General features: G+C 49.7%; 1 protein-coding gene across 1 annotated transcript in view; it reads left to right on the top strand.

The window, feature by feature from the left end:
• Window positions 1–21,309, top strand: part of CUL3 (cullin 3) — a 1,420,631-nt gene that overhangs the window by 939,876 nt on the left and 459,446 nt on the right. Inside the window, exon 12 of the mRNA XM_069618172.1 lies at window positions 13,711–13,807. Within this exon, the coding sequence (XP_069474273.1) occupies window positions 13,711–13,807 (97 nt within the window). The remainder of the gene's footprint in view (window positions 1–13,710; window positions 13,808–21,309) is intronic.

The following is a 21,309-nucleotide window of genomic DNA, read 5'->3' as shown; positions in this document are numbered from 1 at the left end:
ATCTGAACGTGGTCCTTACAGCATTGTGCCATAAACCCTTCGAACCAATGGCTACGGTAGATCTTAAGCACCTTTCGTGGAAACTGTCCTTATTGGTCGCTGTGACTTCGGCAAGACGTGTGAGTGAGCTCAAGGCTTTGTCGGTGGAGCATCCCTTCTTGGTCTTCTACAAGGATAAGGTTGTCCTGAAGACGAATCCTTCTTTCCTGCCAAAAGTGGTCTCTGATTTCTCCAGCATGGGGTCTGGCATGGATTCACATGCTCATGAATATTCCCCGTCGTCAGGCTGGGAATCCTCGGTAAAGAAAAAACCAGTATCAGTTTCGTTTCTGATCTGTCTTTCGTAGTAATAACCAATCACTGGTCTCTGCGTCATACTGACCACAGCCAATGACTGCCCTCTACCTAAGCACCTCCTCCGGCAGCCATCTTCAGATTTTTACCGCACGTTCATGTGTTGGGATCCTCGTGCTATTGCTCTCGAGCGTTAGTGCTATTTTTTGCGCTTTTTCACAAGAAAACTTCGATTCTTTCGGTCAAAAGAGCCTCAAGCTCCACCGATCCTACATCCGATCTACGGGGACCCGTGTCGGATTCATCTGTGCCCCTCAAGGGTGAAGATTTCGTCGAGCTACACTTCGGAGGACTCCAGAAGCTTCTCAGGCCCGATCTCGGAGATGGCCCAGGAGAAGGGAAGCTCGACGCCCGGAAAGCTGTTCAGGGTCTGCCCTGGATGCCAGCTGCAGAACGTCTTCAAGGAGGACGAACACTCTTTCGGCCTTTACTGCCTTCATGAGGACAAGACGCACGTGGAGAAGGACTGTGCGTTTTGCGGCAACATGTCGGAACGGACCATGAAGGACCGCCATCAACGTCTCGCCAACTGGCTGGAGGGTAAGAGCCCGTCTGGCGAGAAGAAGAAGAAATCCGAGCGGTCTTCTAAGACCTTTGAGGGCGCCCCGGCGACGGGGGCCCAACATAAGGCCAAGCACCGCGAGTCCGCTGGCACCGGGAGCGCCGAACGGTCGGGCTCTACGGGCGCCAGGCAGGGCGCACCCTCCCCGGCACCATCAACCACGAGCCAACGCTCTGGGTCGGGTAAGAGGAAGGCCGAGCACCCGGCGAAGCTCCTGGAGAGGCCCCGGTCGAGCTCTAAGGCAGAGGAGGAGCGTGGCAGTGCCCCCTCCCTCAAGGATAAGGCGGTGAGCGCATCTAAGGTGGTGAAGGCCTTGATCCATCCGACCAAGCCCTCTATCGAAACGGTCGCGGCGGCCCTGGCTCAGCCTGTGGTGGCTGCACCAGTGGTGGCGACCTCAGGGCCCAGAATCTCCCTGCCTCCTCGGAGGGAGTCTTCCTTTGTGCCCATCGATAGGACCCCCGTGAAACCCTCCGTGGGGAAGAAGGGGGGGGCAGGGCGTCGTCGTAGATTCGGCCTCAACCTCAGAAGAGGAACTGGTCGAGGTCTTAAGCCACGGCCTAGGCGTGGAAGAAGGCCAGCCCGTCGGAATGGACCCCGACGCAGGTGACGACGACGACATCGTCGAGGATACCGACGGGGCCCCTGCTCGCCCGTCGGATTCCCCTCTGCCAGCGCCGCAAGACAACTCGGCGGCCATTTTGTTGGCCATACAGTCCTTATGCTCCGAGATAAGGACGAGGCTACCGTTACCGACGGAGGAACCTCTCCCGTCGGGGGATCCAGAACCGGGACCTTCTGGTGTTCCCCCTACCAAGAAAAGAAGGATCCATCCACCACCTCCTTTTCAACCGTCGCGCCCCGTCCAGCCCTCCTCCCCGTCCACCCGAGGGGATGATACGGGGACTGACACGGCAGCGACGGGTACGGACGACTAGGCATACGACGAGGATTTTCCGTCGTCGCCTCCCACCAGGGCTTCTCCGCCCGACGAGATCGGATCTTTCCACTCCATGATCTCCAGGGCTTCCGAGCTTTTCCAACTCTGCCCTGAGGAGAAGAAAAAGGAAGGCTTCCTTTATCAGCGGCGCGAGGCCAAGAGGAAGACGGTCCTCGCAGTGCCTCTGTTGGACGACATTTGGGATGAGGGCCTTTCCCTCCTCAAGAACCCTTCCACGACGCCAGCGAGAAGAGACCGGTACGAGAAAAAGTACCAGGTCCCGGACACGGCCCCCCTATGCCTCCGGGCGCAGCCTACCCCGGACTCCGTCGTCTCCGCGGCAGCCAGGAAGAAAGCGGGGGGGGGGGGTGCGGCCTCCACGTCGACTTCCCCGCCGGACGGCGAGGGAAAGAAATTGGATGCTATGGGACGTAGAGTCATCTCGTCGGCAGCGACGACGATTAAAGCGGCCAACGCCTTGGCTATCGTGGCCCGCTACGACAGGGAGCTCTGGTACAAGATGGCTCCCCTGCTGGATTTTCTGCCGGACGACAAGAGGGCGCACGCCCTTGAGATCCTGCAGGAAGGTGAGGTGGCTTCGGACCACGTCATCACCGTGGCGACGGACATCGCCGACACTGGGTTCCGCCAGCTGGGCAACAGCGTTTGCCTTCGACGGCGTTTGCCTTCGACGTCGTGGATGGCTCAAAGCTACGGACTTTCGGCAGGACGTCCAGACCAGAGTCCTGGACATGCCTTTCGACGGGAACAACCTGTTTGGGAAGACAGTGGACGATTCCCTTCAGGCCATCAAGGCGGATACTGAGACGGCCCGGGCCCTTGGAGTCCTGCAGCAACGACGGACGCCCTTTCGGAGCGGCGGAGGCAAGGGCGCCTCCAAAGGTTCCGGCGGCGGTTTCGCTTCCTACCGTCAAGCGGCCCGCTCGTCGTCGCAAGAGGCCTACAGAGGACGAGGCAAGTCTAGCGGACCCCGCCGTCGTCGCCAAGGAGGTCAAGGCGGCAAGGCCGCGTCCAAGCAGGATTGAACCGGCCGTGGGGTCGGGCCCCCACCGAAGCACCCCGGTGGGAGGCCGGCTGGCGGGCTTCGTCAGCGTGTGGGAGTCCATCTCCACCGACCGTTGGGTGCTGGACGCCCTGGCCCGGGGCCACGCGCTCGAATTTCAAAGAAGGTGCCCGCGCGTCCCCCCCGTGGCCAGGAAAGAACTTCACGTCCCTCAACTTCTCCTGGAGGTAAAGGCGATGCTCAGAAAGGGCGCCATCGAACTCGTCCCAAAGAGGCTTCGGGGCTCCGGAGTCTACTCGCGATACTTCCTCGTGAGGAAGAAGACGGGAGGATGGCGCCCCATCCTGGACCTGCGACGTCTGAACAAGTTCATCAAGGCGCAGAAGTTCCGGATGGTCACCCTCCAGCACGTCCTGGGTCAGCTGGAGGAAGGAGACTTCCTATCGTCGTTGGATTTGGAGGATGCCTACTTCCACATTCCCATCCTAAAGGGGCACCGAAAATTCCTCAGATTCGTGGTCCAAGGGCGTCATTACCAGTTCAAAGCCCTTCCCTTCGGACTACGGTCGGCACCCAGGGTTTTCACCAAGTGCCTCGCACCGGTGGCGGCGCAGCTGCGCCGCGAGGGGATTCACGTCTACCCCTACCTGGACGACTGGCTCATCCGCGCCAAGACGAGGGAGCTCGCCGTGGTCCACACGGCAAGGACCGTCCAACTCCTCACGGACCTGGGATTCTCCGTGAACTACGCCAAATCCCACCTGGTGCCCGCGCAAGTCGCACTGTTTCTGGGAGCGAGGCTCGACACAGTGTCCCTTCTGGCCTCCCCGTCGGAGGAGAGGACCAGGACCATCTTGGGCAAGGTGCAACGGATGTTGGTGGCCGACGCGGCCAAAGTGAGGTCCATCAAGTCCCTCCTCGGGATGATGTCTTCCTGCATCTACCTCATTCCCATGTGCAGGCTCCGGATGCGCCCGTTGCAAGAATTCCTGGATGCGCGCTGGATCCAGACGACGGGCAGCTTCGAGGAAAGGATCAAGCTCGACGAGAGTTTCCGACGAGCGATACGGTGGTGGGGCACCCGCGCGCATCTGACGGCGGGCATGGACTTCCAGACCCCAGCCCACCAGGTGACTGTGACCACGGATGCCTCCCTAGAAGGGTGGGGAGCGCACACCGAAAATCTGCACGCAAGGGGACTCTGGCTCCCGACGGAGAAGTCCCTGCATATCAACGTCCTGGAGCTCCGTGCAGTGTTTTGGGCCCTCGGGTCCTTCCTTCCGTCCCTCAAGGGCAAGGTGGTGAGGATCTTCACCGACAACACCACCACCATGTTTTACATCAGGAAACAGGGCGGAACCAGGTCCCCAGCGCTGTCCAAGGAGGCGCAGGACCTGTGGCATTGGGCCGTCGCCCAAGGGATTCTTCTGGTGCCGTTTCATCTGGCAGGGATAAAAAACACCATCGCCGACTCACTCAGCAGGGAGCTGCGCTCGTGCCACGAGTGGGAACTACGGCAGGATCTGGTGGATCGCCTCTTCCGACGGTGGGGCACACCCCAGATCGACCTGTTCGCGACGGCGACGAACACCAAGTGCCGGAGGTTCGCCAGCAGGTTTCCCCAGACGAGGAGCATGGGCGATGCTTTCTCGTTCCCCTGGGAGGGCCTGTTCCTCTACGCGTTCCCTCCCTTGCCTCTGCTAATCCGGCTCGTCAACCAGCTCAAGAGGTCACGGTGCAGGATGATCCTCGTCGCACCTGCGTGGCCGAGGCAGATATGGTTCCCGGACCTTCTGGACTTGTCAGCGTCCCCGCCAATCAAGCTGCCGGCGGACGCGGATCTACTCTCCAGGGAAGGAGGCGCCATCCTCCACCACGACCCGAAGTCGCTGAACTTGCAGGCCTGGCTCCTGCAGCGCTAGAGTTTGGAGGATACGACATACCGGCCGATTGCAGAGAGGTTCTTGCAAAGGCCAGGGCGTCCTCGACTCTTAAATGCTACGGACACAAATGGAAGAGGTTCTCTGTCTGGTGCCACGCACAGAAGATTAACCCTCTACGGATTACGGCTCCCCAAGTACTGCCGTACCTGCTGACGCTGGCCAAAGCTGGTCTGGCACACGCGTCCATCAAGATTCATCTTGCTGCGATCTCCAGATACACCAGAACCACGGGCCGGACGTCCTTGTGGTCTCATCGTCTGGTGAAAGAGTTCATGAAGGGACTGTTCAGATCGTTCCCGCCGGTGAAGGCTCCGGCCCCGGCGTGGGAGCTCAACGTGGTGCTGACCAAGCTCATGGGACCTCCGTTCGAGCCTCTGCACTCGGCCCCGTTGAAGTTTCTATCGTGGAAAACAGCTTTTCTCGTGGCCATCACCTCCGCACGACGAGTGGGAGAGATCCAGGCCCTTTCCTGCAAGGCCCCGTACTTGACTTTCCACGACACGAGGGTAGTGCTCAGGACGCACCCCTCCTTCATGCCCAAGGTACCGTCGGACTTCCATCTCAACGAACCCTTGGTGTTACCTGTGTTCTTCCCGTCGCCTTCGTCGCCGGCTGAGAGGACTTTGCACTCGCTGGATGTAGCTAGAGCGCTGAAGTTCTACGTGGACCGCACGAAGGGTTTTCGGAAGACGTCACAACTCTTTGTGAACTTTGGACCTGTCAATCAGGGGAAGGCTCTCTCGAAGGCTTCCATCTCCAGATGGCTCTCCGGCTGTATCATGTACTGTCACCGGTTGGCAAACCGACCGCTGCCTGGCCGTCCGAGAGCCCATTCCACCAGAGCGATCGCAGCTACCACGGCGTTCCTATCTGGTGTGCCCCTGCTGGACATATGCAGGGCTGCTACGTGGAGGTCGACGCACACCTTCACGAAATTCTACTGCGTCGACCGGGATTCCAGGGAGGAGTCCAGGGTCGGCCAAGCAGTGCTGCGCAACCTGTTCGCCTGAGGTGAGCCTGGTGAGGAGGTAAGATGCTTAATGTTGAGTGAATGTGATGCTTAATGTTGAGCCTTTGCCACCTCCCGTGGTTGTGCATGTGTGTACTGCTATGTATTCTTTATTCATGAGCATGTGAATCCATGCCAGACCCCATGCTGGAGAAGGAACAAGTTACTTACCTGTAACTGTTGTTCTCCAGCATGGGTCTGGCATGGATTCACATGCGAACCCTCCCGCCTACCCCTCTGCGGCTCTTCACTTGGTCATACTGCCACTTCACGTGCTTCCAAATCTGAAGATGGCTGCCGGAGGAGGTGCTTAGGTAGAGGGCAGTCATTGGCTGTGGTCAGTATGACGCAGAGACCAGTGATTGGTTATTACTACGAAAGACAGATCAGAAACGAAACTGATACTGGTTTTTTCTTTACCGAGGATTCCCAGCCTGACGACGGGGAATATTCATGAGCATGTGAATCCATGCCAGACCCATGCTGGAGAACAACAGTTACAGGTAAGTAACTTGTTCCTTTCATCTAAATCAGTCAATCTCCTTGCCGTTGTCTTCCCAAACCTGGCTTCGGAAACCGAAAGGGTTTTGCATTGCCTGAATGTTAGAAGAGCTCTTAAATTCTATCTGGACAGAACATCTGAATTTAGGAGTTCTTCTCAACTATTGGTGTCCTCTGGTTATCCGCAGGGTAAACAGGCCTCCAAAGCGACTATCTTCAGATGGGTCGCTGCCTGTATTATGGAGTCTTACACTGTTCAGGGCCTCCAACCTCCTAAAGGGATTCACGCACACCTGGTACGGGGCAAGGCAGCTGCTGTTGCCTTTCAAAAGTTTGTCCCCTGGGAGACTATCGTGAAAGCGGCTACATGGGCCTCCATCGGCTTTTTGTAAACACTACTGTTTGAATATGAGCTCCAGAGCTGTTTCTCAGTTTGGCCAGGCTGTGCTTAAAAACCTTTTTCAGTAAGGAGTTTTCCATCCACCTGTAATTCCTGAGTGTAGTGCTTGGGAATCTCCCATAAGTATGGAGGAATGTGGACGGGGACGTAGGAGTAAAATAAGGTTACTCACCGTAGTGACCAGCTTACTCCTAGTCCATAGTCCCCTTTCCTCCATACACCCTCTCGCTGGCACCTCTAATAAGGTTCCTCTGTTATTGCTTAAATGCGATATAAAAGGACTGATTGGCGATGTGCTGGGCTGAGCTAAGGAGGGCCGGATTACGCCGCGTGCGCTACCCCCCGTAAAAAGAGAGGAAGGGCACATTTTTGGAAAATGTGATGCTTTTTACAAAGTGCTCTGGTCCCGTCCCACAGGACGGAGGAATGTCCCATAAGTATGGCGGAAAGGGCACTATGGACTAGGGGTAAGGTGATCACTACAGTGACTAACCTTATTATTCTCCAGCATGGGTCTGGCATGGATTCACATGCTAACCCTCCCTCCTGCCCCTCTGCGTCTCTTCTTGGTCATGCTGTCACTTTAGGTGCTACCAAATCTGAAGATGGCTGCCAGAGGAGGGGCTTAGGGAGACGGCAGTCATTGGCTGGGGGCAGTATGACCTAGAGCTCAGTGACTAGTTTAGAGGAGATAGACAGTTGGTAAAAGAAAAAATGGTTTCATTTTCAATTACAGAGGATTCCCGGCCTGACTGGGAATATTCATGATAATGTGAATCCATGCCTGACCCATGCTGGAGAACAATAGTTGCAGGTAAGTAACTTGTTCCATCTCCACAATTTTCACATGAATGCACTTCGAAGTTCCATGTCAACCAATCATTTGAACTACCAGCTTTCTTTCAAAATCTGCAAAATTCTGGGGCGATGGCACTTCACACTCTGTGTGGTCGAGCGGCAGTCATATACTACCTCATCAAAACTAAATCGCTCAAAAACAGAACAGCTCTTTGTTTCTTTAGCAGCTGGAAGAGAAAGGGACTCTCTCTCAAAGGCTACTATTTCTTGATGCAATGTAACGTATATCCAGCACTGTTAGACATTGTCAAACAAGACACTGCCATTTACACCTAAAGCTCACTCCACACATGATACAGAGGCTACATTAGCATTCATTGCTAACGTGCCACTAGAAGCTCTCTGCAAAGTAGCCACATGGAATTCAGTACACACTTTAAGTGTTGACAAACAGGCCAGGAATAACTCAGTTGGGACAAGGGTCTCGGGAGGATAGCTCAGGGGAAACATGCTTTCCTTCGAAGCAAGACGCATACCAACACAGGTTAGATCCCTGGATCCACACTTGGAAACCTCTGGGTATTAAGCGTGTTATAAATAACCAATTACAAGCTTTGCTGTTAAAATGTGGGTGTTGAATCTTTGTATCAACACACCACCTCCTTCTGGTACTGCTTGCTAGTCTATGCAAAGCATGTAATTCTAAGCAGAATCGCGTCTCAGAAGACCAATATTACATAACTGTAATCTCCTTTCTGGTGCTTGTATCTACTTAGATTCACTTGTGCCCACCCAGCCTCCCCTCGTGAGTAGAAGCACCATAGACAAGATGCATGTTATGTGAGGTTTTTCAAAGCATTTCTCACATTCACCCTTGACTGTATACTTCTCGCCACCTCGGGTCAGAAAAAAATAATCTAAGGACCTCAGTGCGTGAATGATCTTGGGTACAGTACACGTCACAGTAGGTATAGTATTACTTTAATGCCTTTAACGTCCTTTATTTAAATCGAAAAAACACATGTAGTACTCTGCACCAACCACTAGTGGTCTCCTTATATAACGCATGTGAATCTAAGCAGATACAAGCATCAGAATGATTACACGTATGCAATATTTGTCATATGTATGCCCTAGGTCATGTTGGGAAGAAAGGTTTATGAAGAGCAGCTGTGTTGGAGAGATTGATATCAACAAAGAACTTTACAATGGGGAACATAGTTCTCCTGCACTGATAGCTTTAGGAACGGATCAGTGCCCCTCAAAACAGATTAGCTTAGCAAGGTAAGAATAGCAAAATGTCATTGTTCTATGGAGGGAAAGCAGTAAAAGTCAAATCGTTCCTAATGCCTACATATTCTAGGACTGTTCTGTAAGAAAATCTCCAGTGCTAGAATATTTGGGGAAAGTGCTTGATTGTCCTTAGTGTGTACATTTTACTAAATGTTGCCCCCGGCAGCCTTTTCCCTTGCAAGATTTTCACTGGATACAGATTCTTTGCGCACACAGCCTTTGACCTCCCATGAGAGCTGTTAGGCAAGCTTGTATGTAGTAACGCTGTGGGAGGCTACACCAGCCTTGTCCTCTTGGCAATAGGTGACCCATCCTTTGGTAAGTCTGTACTACACAAGTTGGTAGAGTGACTGAGCAGCCAGGCTTATCTCAAGAGGGATCGGTGTGAGCTGTAGGGTTGCAACATAGTTTCACAGTGACATGTATTCAAATAACACTTCTACTCAAGTTTTCTTGATTAATTATGTATTAATTTGTTTTAAAAAATAAGCCTTGTTTAGAAGGGAGCAATATGCAACACTTAAAATACACTTCAAAATACACTCCTTCAGTTCAATAAAGTAAAATACCCTTTTGGGATGGCACACAGATTTTCCGAAACCCCGAGGTGACTTCAATAGTTAGGACCTTGTGGACATTAATATATCTTTTTTCACACTGAAATGGTAATACTGAAGTTGTGGCAAAAGGGAAAAGGTTGGGGAAGGAAACAATGACTAACAAGTTTTCTCAAATAGGTAAGAACTTTTGAATCCCCCCAGTGCAATGTAGGTTAACCCTTTCCCAGCTATACAAGTAAGGTATGTATGACTATTTGGATGGACAGTAAAACACAAAGTCAGAGGGTAAGAAGAGTTGGCAGGGAGAAAGGACAGCCAATGTCACTTGAGCAAAGTCTAGGGGAGCTGAGGCACTTCTTGAAGATGGGTAAAAGTCTTGCACAATGTTAAATTTATTGTCGCTGTAAAAAGAAATCACTGTTGGGCCACAGGCTGGGAGGCTTGTGGAGGGCAGAGCTGCAAGAAATTCTGCAAAGGGCACCAAAGCAAGTCTCCAGTGAGAGCAAGCAAGCTACACACACCAAGATGAAAGTACCCCTTAGTTCACAGTACCTTGTGTCTTAAGAAAAGGGTCCAGCTGGCTTCTGTTCCTGTTGTAGTTCCTGCTGTAGTTCCTGCAGATCCTGTTGTTCCTGGCCCTCAGTCGTGGGGACAAGAGGGAGGACGCCTGGGGACTCCTGCATTAAGATTTGAAGGTCGGCAGCAGCAATGGGCGCTATTCAGATCAGTGGCACTTCACGGTTTGAACTACTCGCAAATAGCACCACTGCGGTTCTTGTTACACCTTGTGGCCTTTCCTTGCTTCTGGGGTCCAGCACTCTGCTGTGGTGGCTCAGGCTTGGTCATGACAGGGAACAAAGGAGAGTCAAAAGACTACCCCTGTTTCATAGAGGCATTTAAAGGTAGGTGATGGTGCAGCAGAAGCTAGATGTAACAATTACTAGCTAAAGCAGGTCACGATAACAGGATAATGAATCCGAAAACAAAAGTTTTAATTAATATTGGACACACATCTAAGAAATGTAGGCCTATAACACAATATATGGCCTTAAAAAACATAGACGAAGAAATATATATACATATTCATTACACACTTAGTTTCACATTGTACGTGAAGGTTAGTAGCATGGTTATTTGTGCAATTACAAGTACTGCTCATTGGTAGTCGTATGCAGGCTTGGTCAGTCCTGCTTCAAGGGAGTCCGGCGGATCTTCCTAGAGCTCGGGTCCGGCTTAAAAACGATGCTCTCAATTCTGGCGTTGCTGTCCCCTGGCACTCGGTTCCTGCTGCAGCAATGGAGGTACAGCCAGCAGAGAGGGGTTTCAGTCGAGTTTGTCTTGGTCGATTGGTCCCACCAACCCAAGGGGGGGGGATAAGTCATTTTTGGGCTTCTGTAGTCTGTTGAACTTGGAGCTTCAGCACTGCAGCAGGGCTTCACCGAGCAAACCAACGGTCCAGGAGGTGCAGCAGGCTTCTCTTCCTGTTTTTCTTCCGCTCCATCGTCCAGTGGTCAAGACTGCCTTCCTTGCAAAAGACCTTGCCTTTTTATGCATGTCGTTCCCATTCATTCGCAGCCTATCTGTCACTCACACATCACGGTGGCTGTCCTCCCAAGGACAGCCAGCCGGGCATTCACCTTTGGGTGCATTCCTGTAACCAACGAGGCTAAGCACCAGCTTTAATTGTAGAACGGGTAATATAAAATGTTTACATGAGAAGATAGACAAGGGGGATAATAAGTAACCCCTCCAGCACCCTATTGTAAGACAGTGTGTGCTGGGTCTATAAAGAGTCAAATGTAAGTAAAGTCAATTTCACTTCACTACTCTTGGAAACCGTCGTTTATCCAAGAGAAGGTATTTAAACCTTAGCCTTAATCCAAAGGATTTCCATGTGACACTGCACTGAAGGTGCCGTGTGTCACAAAGTAAAATAATGCCGCCTATGGAGTTTGTCAGACTCCAAAACCAAAAGAAACAGTGTTCAAATAAAAATGCGTCAGAGTGGGAAAAATGTCTCACTCTCTTCGGGATAAAAATGAATAGACCTAAAGTCCAGCAAAAGTGCTGGGGTCTCTAAGGTAGAAGGAAATTAACACATTTCTGAGAATTCACTAACAAGAGTGAGCTTGGTCAGGAAGGAAATATTTTCCTTTTATGGGACTCCTCAAGTTAGACCCCTTAGCCCACTCCGTGTTCAGACTGGAAACTATGCGGGGGCACACATTTCCTCCGTTTTCCTGCTGACCCCTGTCGTTCTACTGCTGGTTCTTAGGACACTGCAGATGTAGGACCCCTGTGCAAGGCTTTCTTCAAAATCCCCATTGCTAAGCTGTTTCTATGGGGCTTGTTCAACCAATTGCACCCTCACCAATTTGTTCATGCATGGGACATGGATTTAGTGTCAACTTGTTTTATGGGTGTACCGGTTGAGCCCTTGTATTCATGTTAGCTAAGTATTCTCACGCTTAAGGTGAGCTTTCCTCGTGGTCATCATTTCTGCTCGACTGGTGAGTGAGCACCAGGCTTTTCCTGTTAACATCCCTACTTTGTGTTTTCCAAGGAGAAGGTAACGTTGTGGGTGAGACCAGCCTTCCCTCTTAACAATGTCTCAGACTTTCATCTTTTAGAAGGGTGAAGCAGAGGGAATAAACACAGAAAAATTAATCTTCTAAGACAGAGGAACAATCCACTTGGATGGATCCGGTCGGGGCCCTGAGCTACTAATCCTCTAATACGAAGGATGTCTGGAAGGAGGACTAGCTTTTTGTATTTTATGCTGGTGCTTGTGCTAGCAGGGCTATGACTAAACAGACCCTGTCAAGGTGGATCATATTCTCCCCCTCAGAATGCCACGATGTGGCTTGGAACAATGTCCCTGGTGGTATCGGAGCTCATTCATCCATAGACCTGTCTGCCTCCTCTTCTCTGCAGATTGCTGTGGGGAGGGTGTCCCTGTCTTGGACATCTGTCAAGCAACTGCATGAGATTTACGACACGAGTTTGCTAAAATGTTACTGCTTGTATTCCCTGTTGGTTTAGGGCAGTGTGGTCCTCTAGAGTTTTTTGGATATGGTAGCCTCTCCTCATCTTCCCTCCTCCAGATGTTTGTACTGCTATGGGATTCTGTCAGGAAGCAATTCTTTAGAAGAACCGATTACTTGGTTGTCAGTAACGTTCTTCCTGGTGGATGTTTCTCCCACAAATGTATCGCTCTCCCAACCTGCTCCTCTTGGTGGATAATGTATACTTCATCTATTTAGTGATGCTTCAGCTACTGCGTCGTAGGGCGAAAAGGCAGAATTGAGGACCTGAACCACAGCTGCCCCATATTTACTGGTGTGACATCACGTCCGGCAGGGGCATGTAACCGCGCATACCTCTCATTTCATCTGATAAGTTTAGCCTTTTTATTGACCATTAAGTCACAGGGAACTACGTCCCCTTCCTGGAAGCGATTGGTGGTAATTAAGATACGAAAGAAGGGGGACAAAAATTACTCTATGAATTACTGACCGATTTTTACCTTTAAGATATGCTAGAACAGCATGTGTTACTCTGGGAACAGCTAGTAGTACTGTACTTATTTATTGACTTGCTATTTGGTGACTGAGTCCTCATTTTTTTTTTACCCCTTTCCTCCTCTTCGTTTTAAAGTGGATAGGTGAGGTACTTCCTGTCAGTGTTTTGACCTATAAATTGGACTGGTTGAGTAGGGATCAATATTAACCCATTAATTATTTAGTCTATTTACGTCTGTTTATGTTCGGATATATTTGCATGTATACCTTCCTAAGTACTTTTTTGACAGTATTTTTAACATTAATGCAGTACTTAATAATTGCAGGTACCTTTTTGCAGTATATTGTGTGGTGTATTATATGGTGTTTCTTGGCTTAATTATTCTGTCATACCAGCCCTTCCCATGCCGAAGAGTAAGGCTTAACTTCTGAGCCACCCTACCATTTGATTGAGAGAGTTGGGGTTAAGTTGATAGGCACACCTCTACTTCATAAGGGATAGGTCTTCCTACACCACACAGAGGACTGTTGAATAAAATATTCCTAGCACCAGTTAACAATAGTGTTCCAAGTGATTGAATGAAAGAAAATAGAATTTTCCTGTTACAAGAGGAATAGTTGGAGGAGGCAGATCCAAACGATGGGATAGCTTGTTGAAATTCTCCAGTTTGCATTATTGACTTTCTTAGTAATCCAGTATAATACAAATGAAGGATCTATTGCTCTTCAATAGTAAGTAAGCCGGTGATTTCTGAACTATACATTTAAAAAAATCTAAATCCCTTTCTTTGTTAATATATTACAGATTTTACTTGGCGAAACACAGTGGCAGGCAGCTGACACTTCAACATCACATGGGTTCTGCAGACTTGAATGCCACATTTTATGGACCTGTGAAAAAGGTAAATTGATAGGTTAATGTACTTGCAGACATCGGCTATATATTTCATTTGCATGAAATTTGAAAATATTTGGAATATGGTAGATTGCAGTAGATAATTTCCAGTTTGACATGCCTGCGTATAGCTTCCTCCACTATCAATATATTCTGACTATTTGGACCATGTCTCTTGTTAGAGAGAGGTCTGAGAACTGTGTTAATTCCGCTCTTCCTTAGAGACCCCCAGCAACTTTGCTGGATTTTGAGGACTTGAATTCTTAACCTGGCGAGAGAGACCCTTTTTCCCACTCTCTCATGTATCTTAATGTGCTTTTTGAACTCTTGTTTCTTTTGGTTTGTGGAGTCTGCAAAAGCAAAGGCATCATCTTTTTACATTGTGTCACACAGCACCTTCAGTGCAGTGGCACAGGGAAGTCTTTCAGATTTCCCAAGGTTTAAATACCTTCTCTTGGATGAACTACTGTTTCCAAGAGTAGTAAAGTGAAATTGACTTAACAGTTGTAACTTTCTAGACCCCGGACACCCTATTTTACAATAGGGTGCTGGAGGGGTTACTTGTTATCCCCTTTGTCTAGCGTCTCATGTAACATTTTTGTTACCCATTCCTCTATGAATGGCTGGTGGCAGTTGTTTACGTTTAACTACCGTGGTGTGCATTTACCGCAGGCTGCCCTCTCAGCTGCAGTAAAGCACCCAAGGATGCCATTTTTGTCAAAATGGTCCCAGTCTTTTTTTTGCCATTTCTTTGTGGAAAGGTCTTTCTTGAGATTTACTCAGCGCTCCAAACCAGCTTTGGTCCCTTTGTTCATTTTGCCTTTGGCCGGATTCATGAGTGAAGCCCGCCTCGGGCTCCAGGGTGTCTGGCGGGGGCAGGAAGTGAGGGATATGCCCGAAACTCCCTGTGCTCTGTCTCCTAGGAGACAGGAATGCACTCTTAGGTAATTGGCCGGCTGGCTGTCTGCTGGGTGACTGACAGCTGGGCTGGAATGAATGGGAGAAACCTGCATAAAAGGCAAGGCTTTTTGGCTTGGAAGACAGTCGACCACTGGATGAAGGAATCCGAAGAAGAACTTGGCGAGGACGCCTGCTGGAACTCCTGGAGCTTTGGTTTTCCCGGTGAAGCCCTGCTGCTGTGCTGAAACTACAAATTTGTATCGACAGACAAGCCCCTGCAAGGACGACTTCTCCCTCTGAGTTGGTGGGGCCAATCAACTCCCAAAGTAAGCCACCTGGACCTCCTCTCTGAGCTGGTTGAAATTCCATTGCGGTTGCTGCTGGAACTGAATAGCCAGGAAGAGGAACACCAGATTGTGTTTTGCCTTTAAGCTGGCTAAGAGCTCCAGGATTCTCCTCTGTACTTCCAGGAAGCAGGACTGACTGAGCCTGAGCCCCCTCAACAGTGTGCGGGACCCCAGATGCAAGGAAAGCCCATCTCGACAGCCAGGAACCGCAGTGTTATTTGCGCTAGACTCGAAGAGCTGAAACACCGAAGAGCCACTTGTTTGAAGATTGCCGGTTGCGGTCGGTGACGTCCCCTTACAGTGCAGGAGTCCCCAGATGTCCTCCCTCTTGTCCCCACGACCGAGTCCTAGGAACAGTAGGATCTGCAGAGCTGCACAGGAACAAGCCATCTGCTGCACTTTTCTTCAACCTAAAGGTACTGTAAAGTCTGAGAGAACTTACCTCTTGTTTTGCCACCTTAGTTGTCCTCGTTGGAGACTTGTCTTGGTTGCATCTATAGAGTTGCCAACAGCTTCTTTACCTCACAAGCCTAATCAGCTTGAGGCCCTACTTTGATTTTTTTTCTTATGCTACAAAGACGTCAAAAACATTGTGCAAGATCTTTTACTTACCTGCAAGAAGTGCCTTAGTTCACCTTGACTTAACATTGGCTGGCGTGGCTCCCTGAATGACTATTATCTCATCTTATGTGTTGTCTTCCCTCCAGGAAGGGGTTAACTGACTTTGCATTAGAGGGTTATAGTGAAAGTACTTGCCTTCTTCAGAATATTTGTGTGATCTCTTGTTTTGAGCTAATAACCTTTTCCTTTGACCTACTTATAAGAAGTATTCTAAATGCAACAGTGATATGTTGATGTCCCCAGCACCCTACCTATTGTCACCTGAGGGTGTAGGTAGTGTCTGTGGGCCATTCCAAAAGGGTATTTACTGATTTAGAAACTCAGTGTGTATTTTGAAGTATATTTGTGTTGGTTTACATTGCTCCCTTCTGAAGAAGGCTTACTTTAACTGTTGATTAAACAATTATTAATTTAAGAAACCTTGTGTATAAGTTTGTTTGAATACTTGTCACTGTGAGTCCCTTTGTAACTCACATGTACCCCTCTTGAGATTAACCTGGCTGCTCAACACGCTACCAACCCGGGTAGTACAGACTTCTACCAAAGGTTGGGTTCCTATTGCCAGGAGGTCAGGGTGGTTGTAGTGCACCCAAAGGGTACTGCATACAATCTTGCCTAACATCTCTGCAACTTCATTAGGACTGATATATGCCCAGGCCAGAGCTAGGAAAGAATTTCCGTGTTGCTTTTTTATCATTCTACCACCAGTATTTTTGGTGGCTTTCTTTGTGTTTGCATTTATGGGAGGGCCTCGTTCAACCTCAGTTTTCACTGTAACTCGTCTTTGGACAGGACACTGTTGCTGCCTGTGTAAGGGGCACCCTGTTCACTTATTTTTATGCTTGGTGTGTTTTCTCACCAGGCAGACCAGGCAGATTGCTTTGAAGACTGTACCTGGCAGTTGAACCTTTTTTTTTTTTTTTTTTTTTTTTTGTGCACTACTCTGCGTCTTTTATTTTAGTGTGAGGTTGCGATATGTTGCAGTGTTGTCAAAATGGTAGATTGTTTTAAGCCCGACCCTTGCCTAAAATTGCCCTTTGAATAGTTATTAGTTATGATAGTATATAGATAAAATTAATCAGAATATTTCAGTCCCGTGTTCAAGCTAGTCTTTTGAATCAAAAAATAGGGCTCCTGGTGTGGAACCTATTCTACCCAGAAGGGTTAACTAGGAAAACAAAAGATACAAATGAATAGGTCCAAGGATGCTAGGCTCAGAACAACACCTCCACATGTATTATCAAACTCTGCATTGCTAAGGAAGGAATCACTCTTCAATAGTATGTTGTAGAGATAAATCTCATTTTTTTTATATTAAAGTTGTGTGCAAAAAGACATAAATCCAACATTTAGAGAAATTAAGACATCAAAATGGTTTGCTAAAACAGCACAATCAGACAAAAAATATATATTTACAACACACAGTGCCAAAAAAACATTTTTTGGGACAATCTCCAAATTGTGTGTGTAACAAACCCGACTCCTATTAGGATTTGCCAAGAAATTCACACATTGCAGTGTACATATTCAAGTCAACATTTGTGGAAAACACATACAACAATGGTAGGTCCACAAAATTATTTTTCGAAGGGATTGTGTCCTCCGACGTATTCCTCATCTTAGATATATATCCTTCCAGCTCTGCTGGCCTCGGAAAAAAAAATTTTTCTCCAGAGGGCGCTGCGCGTCGACGTCCCTCGAGTCGATGTCCTTCGACAGCCGCCGTATCGACGCTCGACGTCATCCTGCCTATAAAGGCCGCGCGCAGCGTCCGTTGCTCAGTTCCGTTTTTCCGCGATACTCGGTGCCTCGGAATACCTTTGCTCTGTTCTTAGTCAGATAAATACCTATTTACCTCGAGTTATTCGATCCGTACTCGATGGCTTCCTCGTCGGAACCGACAACTCCTCGATCCGGCTTCAAAAAATGTCGAGATTGTGGGAAAAAGATGTCGTTGACCCGATCCTCACAGAAATTGTCTGTGGTGCTTGGGAGCCGAACACCATTGTTCGGAGTGCGAAGACTGTATATCCATGACAGCTAAGGCCCTGAAGGAGCGTAGGGGGAAGCTGGAGAAAGGTAAGACTTTTAAAGCTTCTTCTTCGTCGATGAAGTCGAGACATTCGTCTCCTCGTCACCATTCACGCTCCAGGTCTCGGAGTGGGTCTCATCACTCCTCGAGATCGAAGCACTCGAAGAGGAGACGTCGAAGATCCCCTTCTCTGTCTTCCTCTTCCTCTGTTTCACCAAAAAGAATCCCTTGCCCCACGAAACATAGTTCCCGGGCTGAATGGGAGGGATTCAGGAAAAATATGATGAGCGTCTTCGAGAAAGCGGCCTCGACCCCCTCGAAGACTGCCGAGAGCGATGCTCTGGTCGAAAGACCCGAAGGTCAAAAACGCCGCGTGTCGCAGTACCCGGCGAAAGAAACCTCTCGAGCGCGCCTCGAACCCTCGAGTAGGACTATGACCTCCAAACCTTCCTCGACGGTTCCGTCGACGCCGTCGACGAAGGTTCCGTCGATGTCTTCGACGCCGTTGTCGAGGGGACCTTCGACACACGGGTCTGTCGACTCGACGCCGGGAAAAGTCACGGTGACCACACATCCAGTGACGATCCCCAGGCCCTCGACGTCGATGGCGTCGATATTGTCGAGTAGAATTCCAATTCTGTCGAGGTCCTCGAGGCCTCCACCTCTGTTTTCGACGCCACGCTCGAAGCCGTCGGCGACATCGACGTTCTCGAGGCCAATAATGACAAGTTCGGCACCCTCTGCCTTGGAAATGGGATTTACTCCCTTTATGAGTTCAGAACAATTGAGAACTATATCCTCAATTTTAGAAGAGGGTGATTTGTCTGAACAAGACACATTTGAGTTACAGGGACCTGTAACCCCAGTTAGAGAGGAATTTTCCTCTGAAGAGCGCAGATTAAAGGATCTTCATGATTCTTTACATGAGGCAAGTGGGTTAGACACTTCCCCTGAGGTGGATTTTGCTAAACCAGACCCGGGGGAGCATGCTGAAACCCCCTACAGAGCCTTAATGGCCAGGATTACAGAGTTCATGGGGTGGTCTACACCTTCACAATCTTTCCAGCAAGATGACCTCACGGATATTCTTAACAAAGGCCCACAAGAGGATCCAGTGGTGCCCTTTCATAAAGCTCTTCAGAGAAAGATCATGACAAACTGGGAAACCCCAGATGTAATACCAGCAGTAAATAAAAAACTGTCTGCAAAGTACAGGGTATCTTCCACAGACCCAGAGTTCTTGTCTAAACATCCATCCCCAGAAAGTCTGGTGGTACAAGCAGCATCCTCTACCGATGTCAAGACGGCTTATCCTACAGTCCCACAGGACAGGGACGATAAAAAATATGATGCTATGGCAAAGAAAGTCTTTTCAGCATGTAGCATGGCGTTAAAGTCTGTTAATGCTACTTGCACCCTTGCTAGGTTCAGCCATACACTTTGGGAGTGTGCTTCTACAGCGGCTGACTGCATCCCGGAGGGAGAAGAAAGGGATGCGTTCCAGAATATTATACAGGACGGTAAAGACGCTATGTGCGAATCCCTCCAGACGGGCATTGATTCGGCTGACTGTATCAGCAGAGCAATGGCGGCAAGTACATCAACCAGGAGGTTCGCTTGGTTGAGAAAGTCGGGTTTTGCCTCAGATGTGCAAGCCAGGCTCTTGAACATGCCATTTGATGGCTCTTCTTTGTTCGGGAAAAAGGCGGATGACAGTTTAGAAAAACTGCAAACTTCAAAAGCAGCAGCAAAATCCCTAGGAGCTGCAATCCGTCAGACTCCTTTTCGTCCCACTGGAACCTCTGCGAGGGGCAAGTCCTTTCGCTTCTACTCCGCATTCGGAAGAGGTAGAGGACGACCGGCTCAAAGGGGTCAAAGAACTACTACCCGAGGTGGACGGGGTAGATATTCAAAAGCCGCAGCAACAGCAGGTGCCTCTTTACCATCGGCATCTGCATCAGCCGCCCCAAAACCACTCTGAGGACTCCCCTCACAGGACACCTGTAGGAGGCAGATTGACTCAACATCTGACGGTATGGCAGGCTATCACGTCAGATGCTTGGGCATTGGAAACAGTCGCCCAAGGTTACTGCCTGCCTTTCCTAAGTATACCTCAGTCATCCACCGGGGATCAGCTCTCAGAAAGCTCCAGATCCGCTCCTCTTGCAGGAAATTTTGGACCTGCTAGAGAAAGGTGCCATAGAACCGGTACCTGTAGCGGAGAGGAACAAGGGCTGGTATTCCCCTTACTTTCTCATTCCGAAGAAAGACGGAGGACTGAGACCCATCTTGGACTCGCGAGAATTGAACAAATTCCTCAGGAAAGACAAATTCAAGATGGTCACTCTTTCTCAGATCCTCCAGGCCCTTCAGTTTCAGGACTGGTTGGTATCTCTGGACCTTCAGGACGCTTATTTCTATGTGCCTATCCATCTCAAACACAGGAAATACCTGAGGTTCGCAATTGGCAACTCTCACTATCAATTTCGAGTACTGCCATTTGGGCTGACCTCCGCCCCGAGGGTCTTCACCAAGTTAATGTCGGTAGTGGCTGCAAGTCTAAGGAGGGAAGGGATTCACGTCTACCCCTACCTGGACGATTGGCTGATCAGGGCTGTTTCTCCGGAGCAAGCTCAGATCCAGCTAAATCACGTGTGCTACTCCCTTCACAAACTGGGCTTCTCCCTCAATTTAAATAAGTCTCAAATGATACCATCGCAGAGACTCCAGTTCATAGGAGCGATCCTGGATACTTCCCTGGGAAAAGCCTCGCCACCAGAGGTGAGGGCTCAAGATATTCTACAGATGGTTACCAAGTTCCAACATGCCCAACGTCTCCCAGCCTTCGACTTTTTGAGGTTGCTAGGCCTCATGGCATCCTGCATTTTCCTTGTGCCAGAGGCTCGCCTGAGAATGAGATCCCTCCAGTGGGCACTGAGGACTCAGTGGTCACAATTCTCAGGGAGAATGACAGATCTTCTTCAGGTTCCCGGCAGGGTGGCTCGAGACCTTCAGTGGTGGGCCTGTCAGGAGAACATTCTGAAAGGAGAACAGTTTTGGCAACCCTGGCCGGAGATAACAGTAGTCACGGATGCCTCACTCACGGGGTGGGGAGCACACGCCAACGACTTGACCATCAGCGGTCGTTGGTCTCCATCGGAGTCCAGACTACACATCAACCTGTTAGAGCTGAGAGCCATCAGACTTGCGTTGAAGGCTTTCCTGCCAGCTGTACAAGGGAAGAACGTCCTGATAATGACGGACAACACGGTGGCCATGCACTACCTCAACAAGAGAGGAGGCGTAGGATCACTACCCCTGTGCAGAGAGGCGATGCAGCTCTGGTTTTGGGCAATCCAAGAAGGAATCTCTCTATCGGCAGTTCACCTAGCCGGAGAGAAGAACTTGACAGCGGCCGCTCTGAGCAGGCAGAACACAGTCTCCCACGAGTGGGAGCTAGCTCAGGAAGTCCTTCAAGAGATCTTCGCCCTTTGGGGAACCCCTCAGGTAGATCTGTTCGCCACCAGCCTAAACAGGAAATGCGACCTGTTCTGCTCAAGGGAATTTCCTCCGAGAGGAGCTCTGGGAGACGCGTTCATAGTGGACTGG

Source organism: Ambystoma mexicanum, chromosome 10 (assembly GCF_040938575.1).
Source record: "Ambystoma mexicanum isolate Mex_15411 chromosome 10, UKY_AmexF1_1, whole genome shotgun sequence".
Classification (NCBI taxonomy): Eukaryota; Metazoa; Chordata; class Amphibia; order Caudata; family Ambystomatidae; genus Ambystoma; species Ambystoma mexicanum.
The sequence above is the reverse complement of the archived record's forward strand: the minus strand, read 5'-3'. Positions and strand labels throughout refer to the sequence as shown.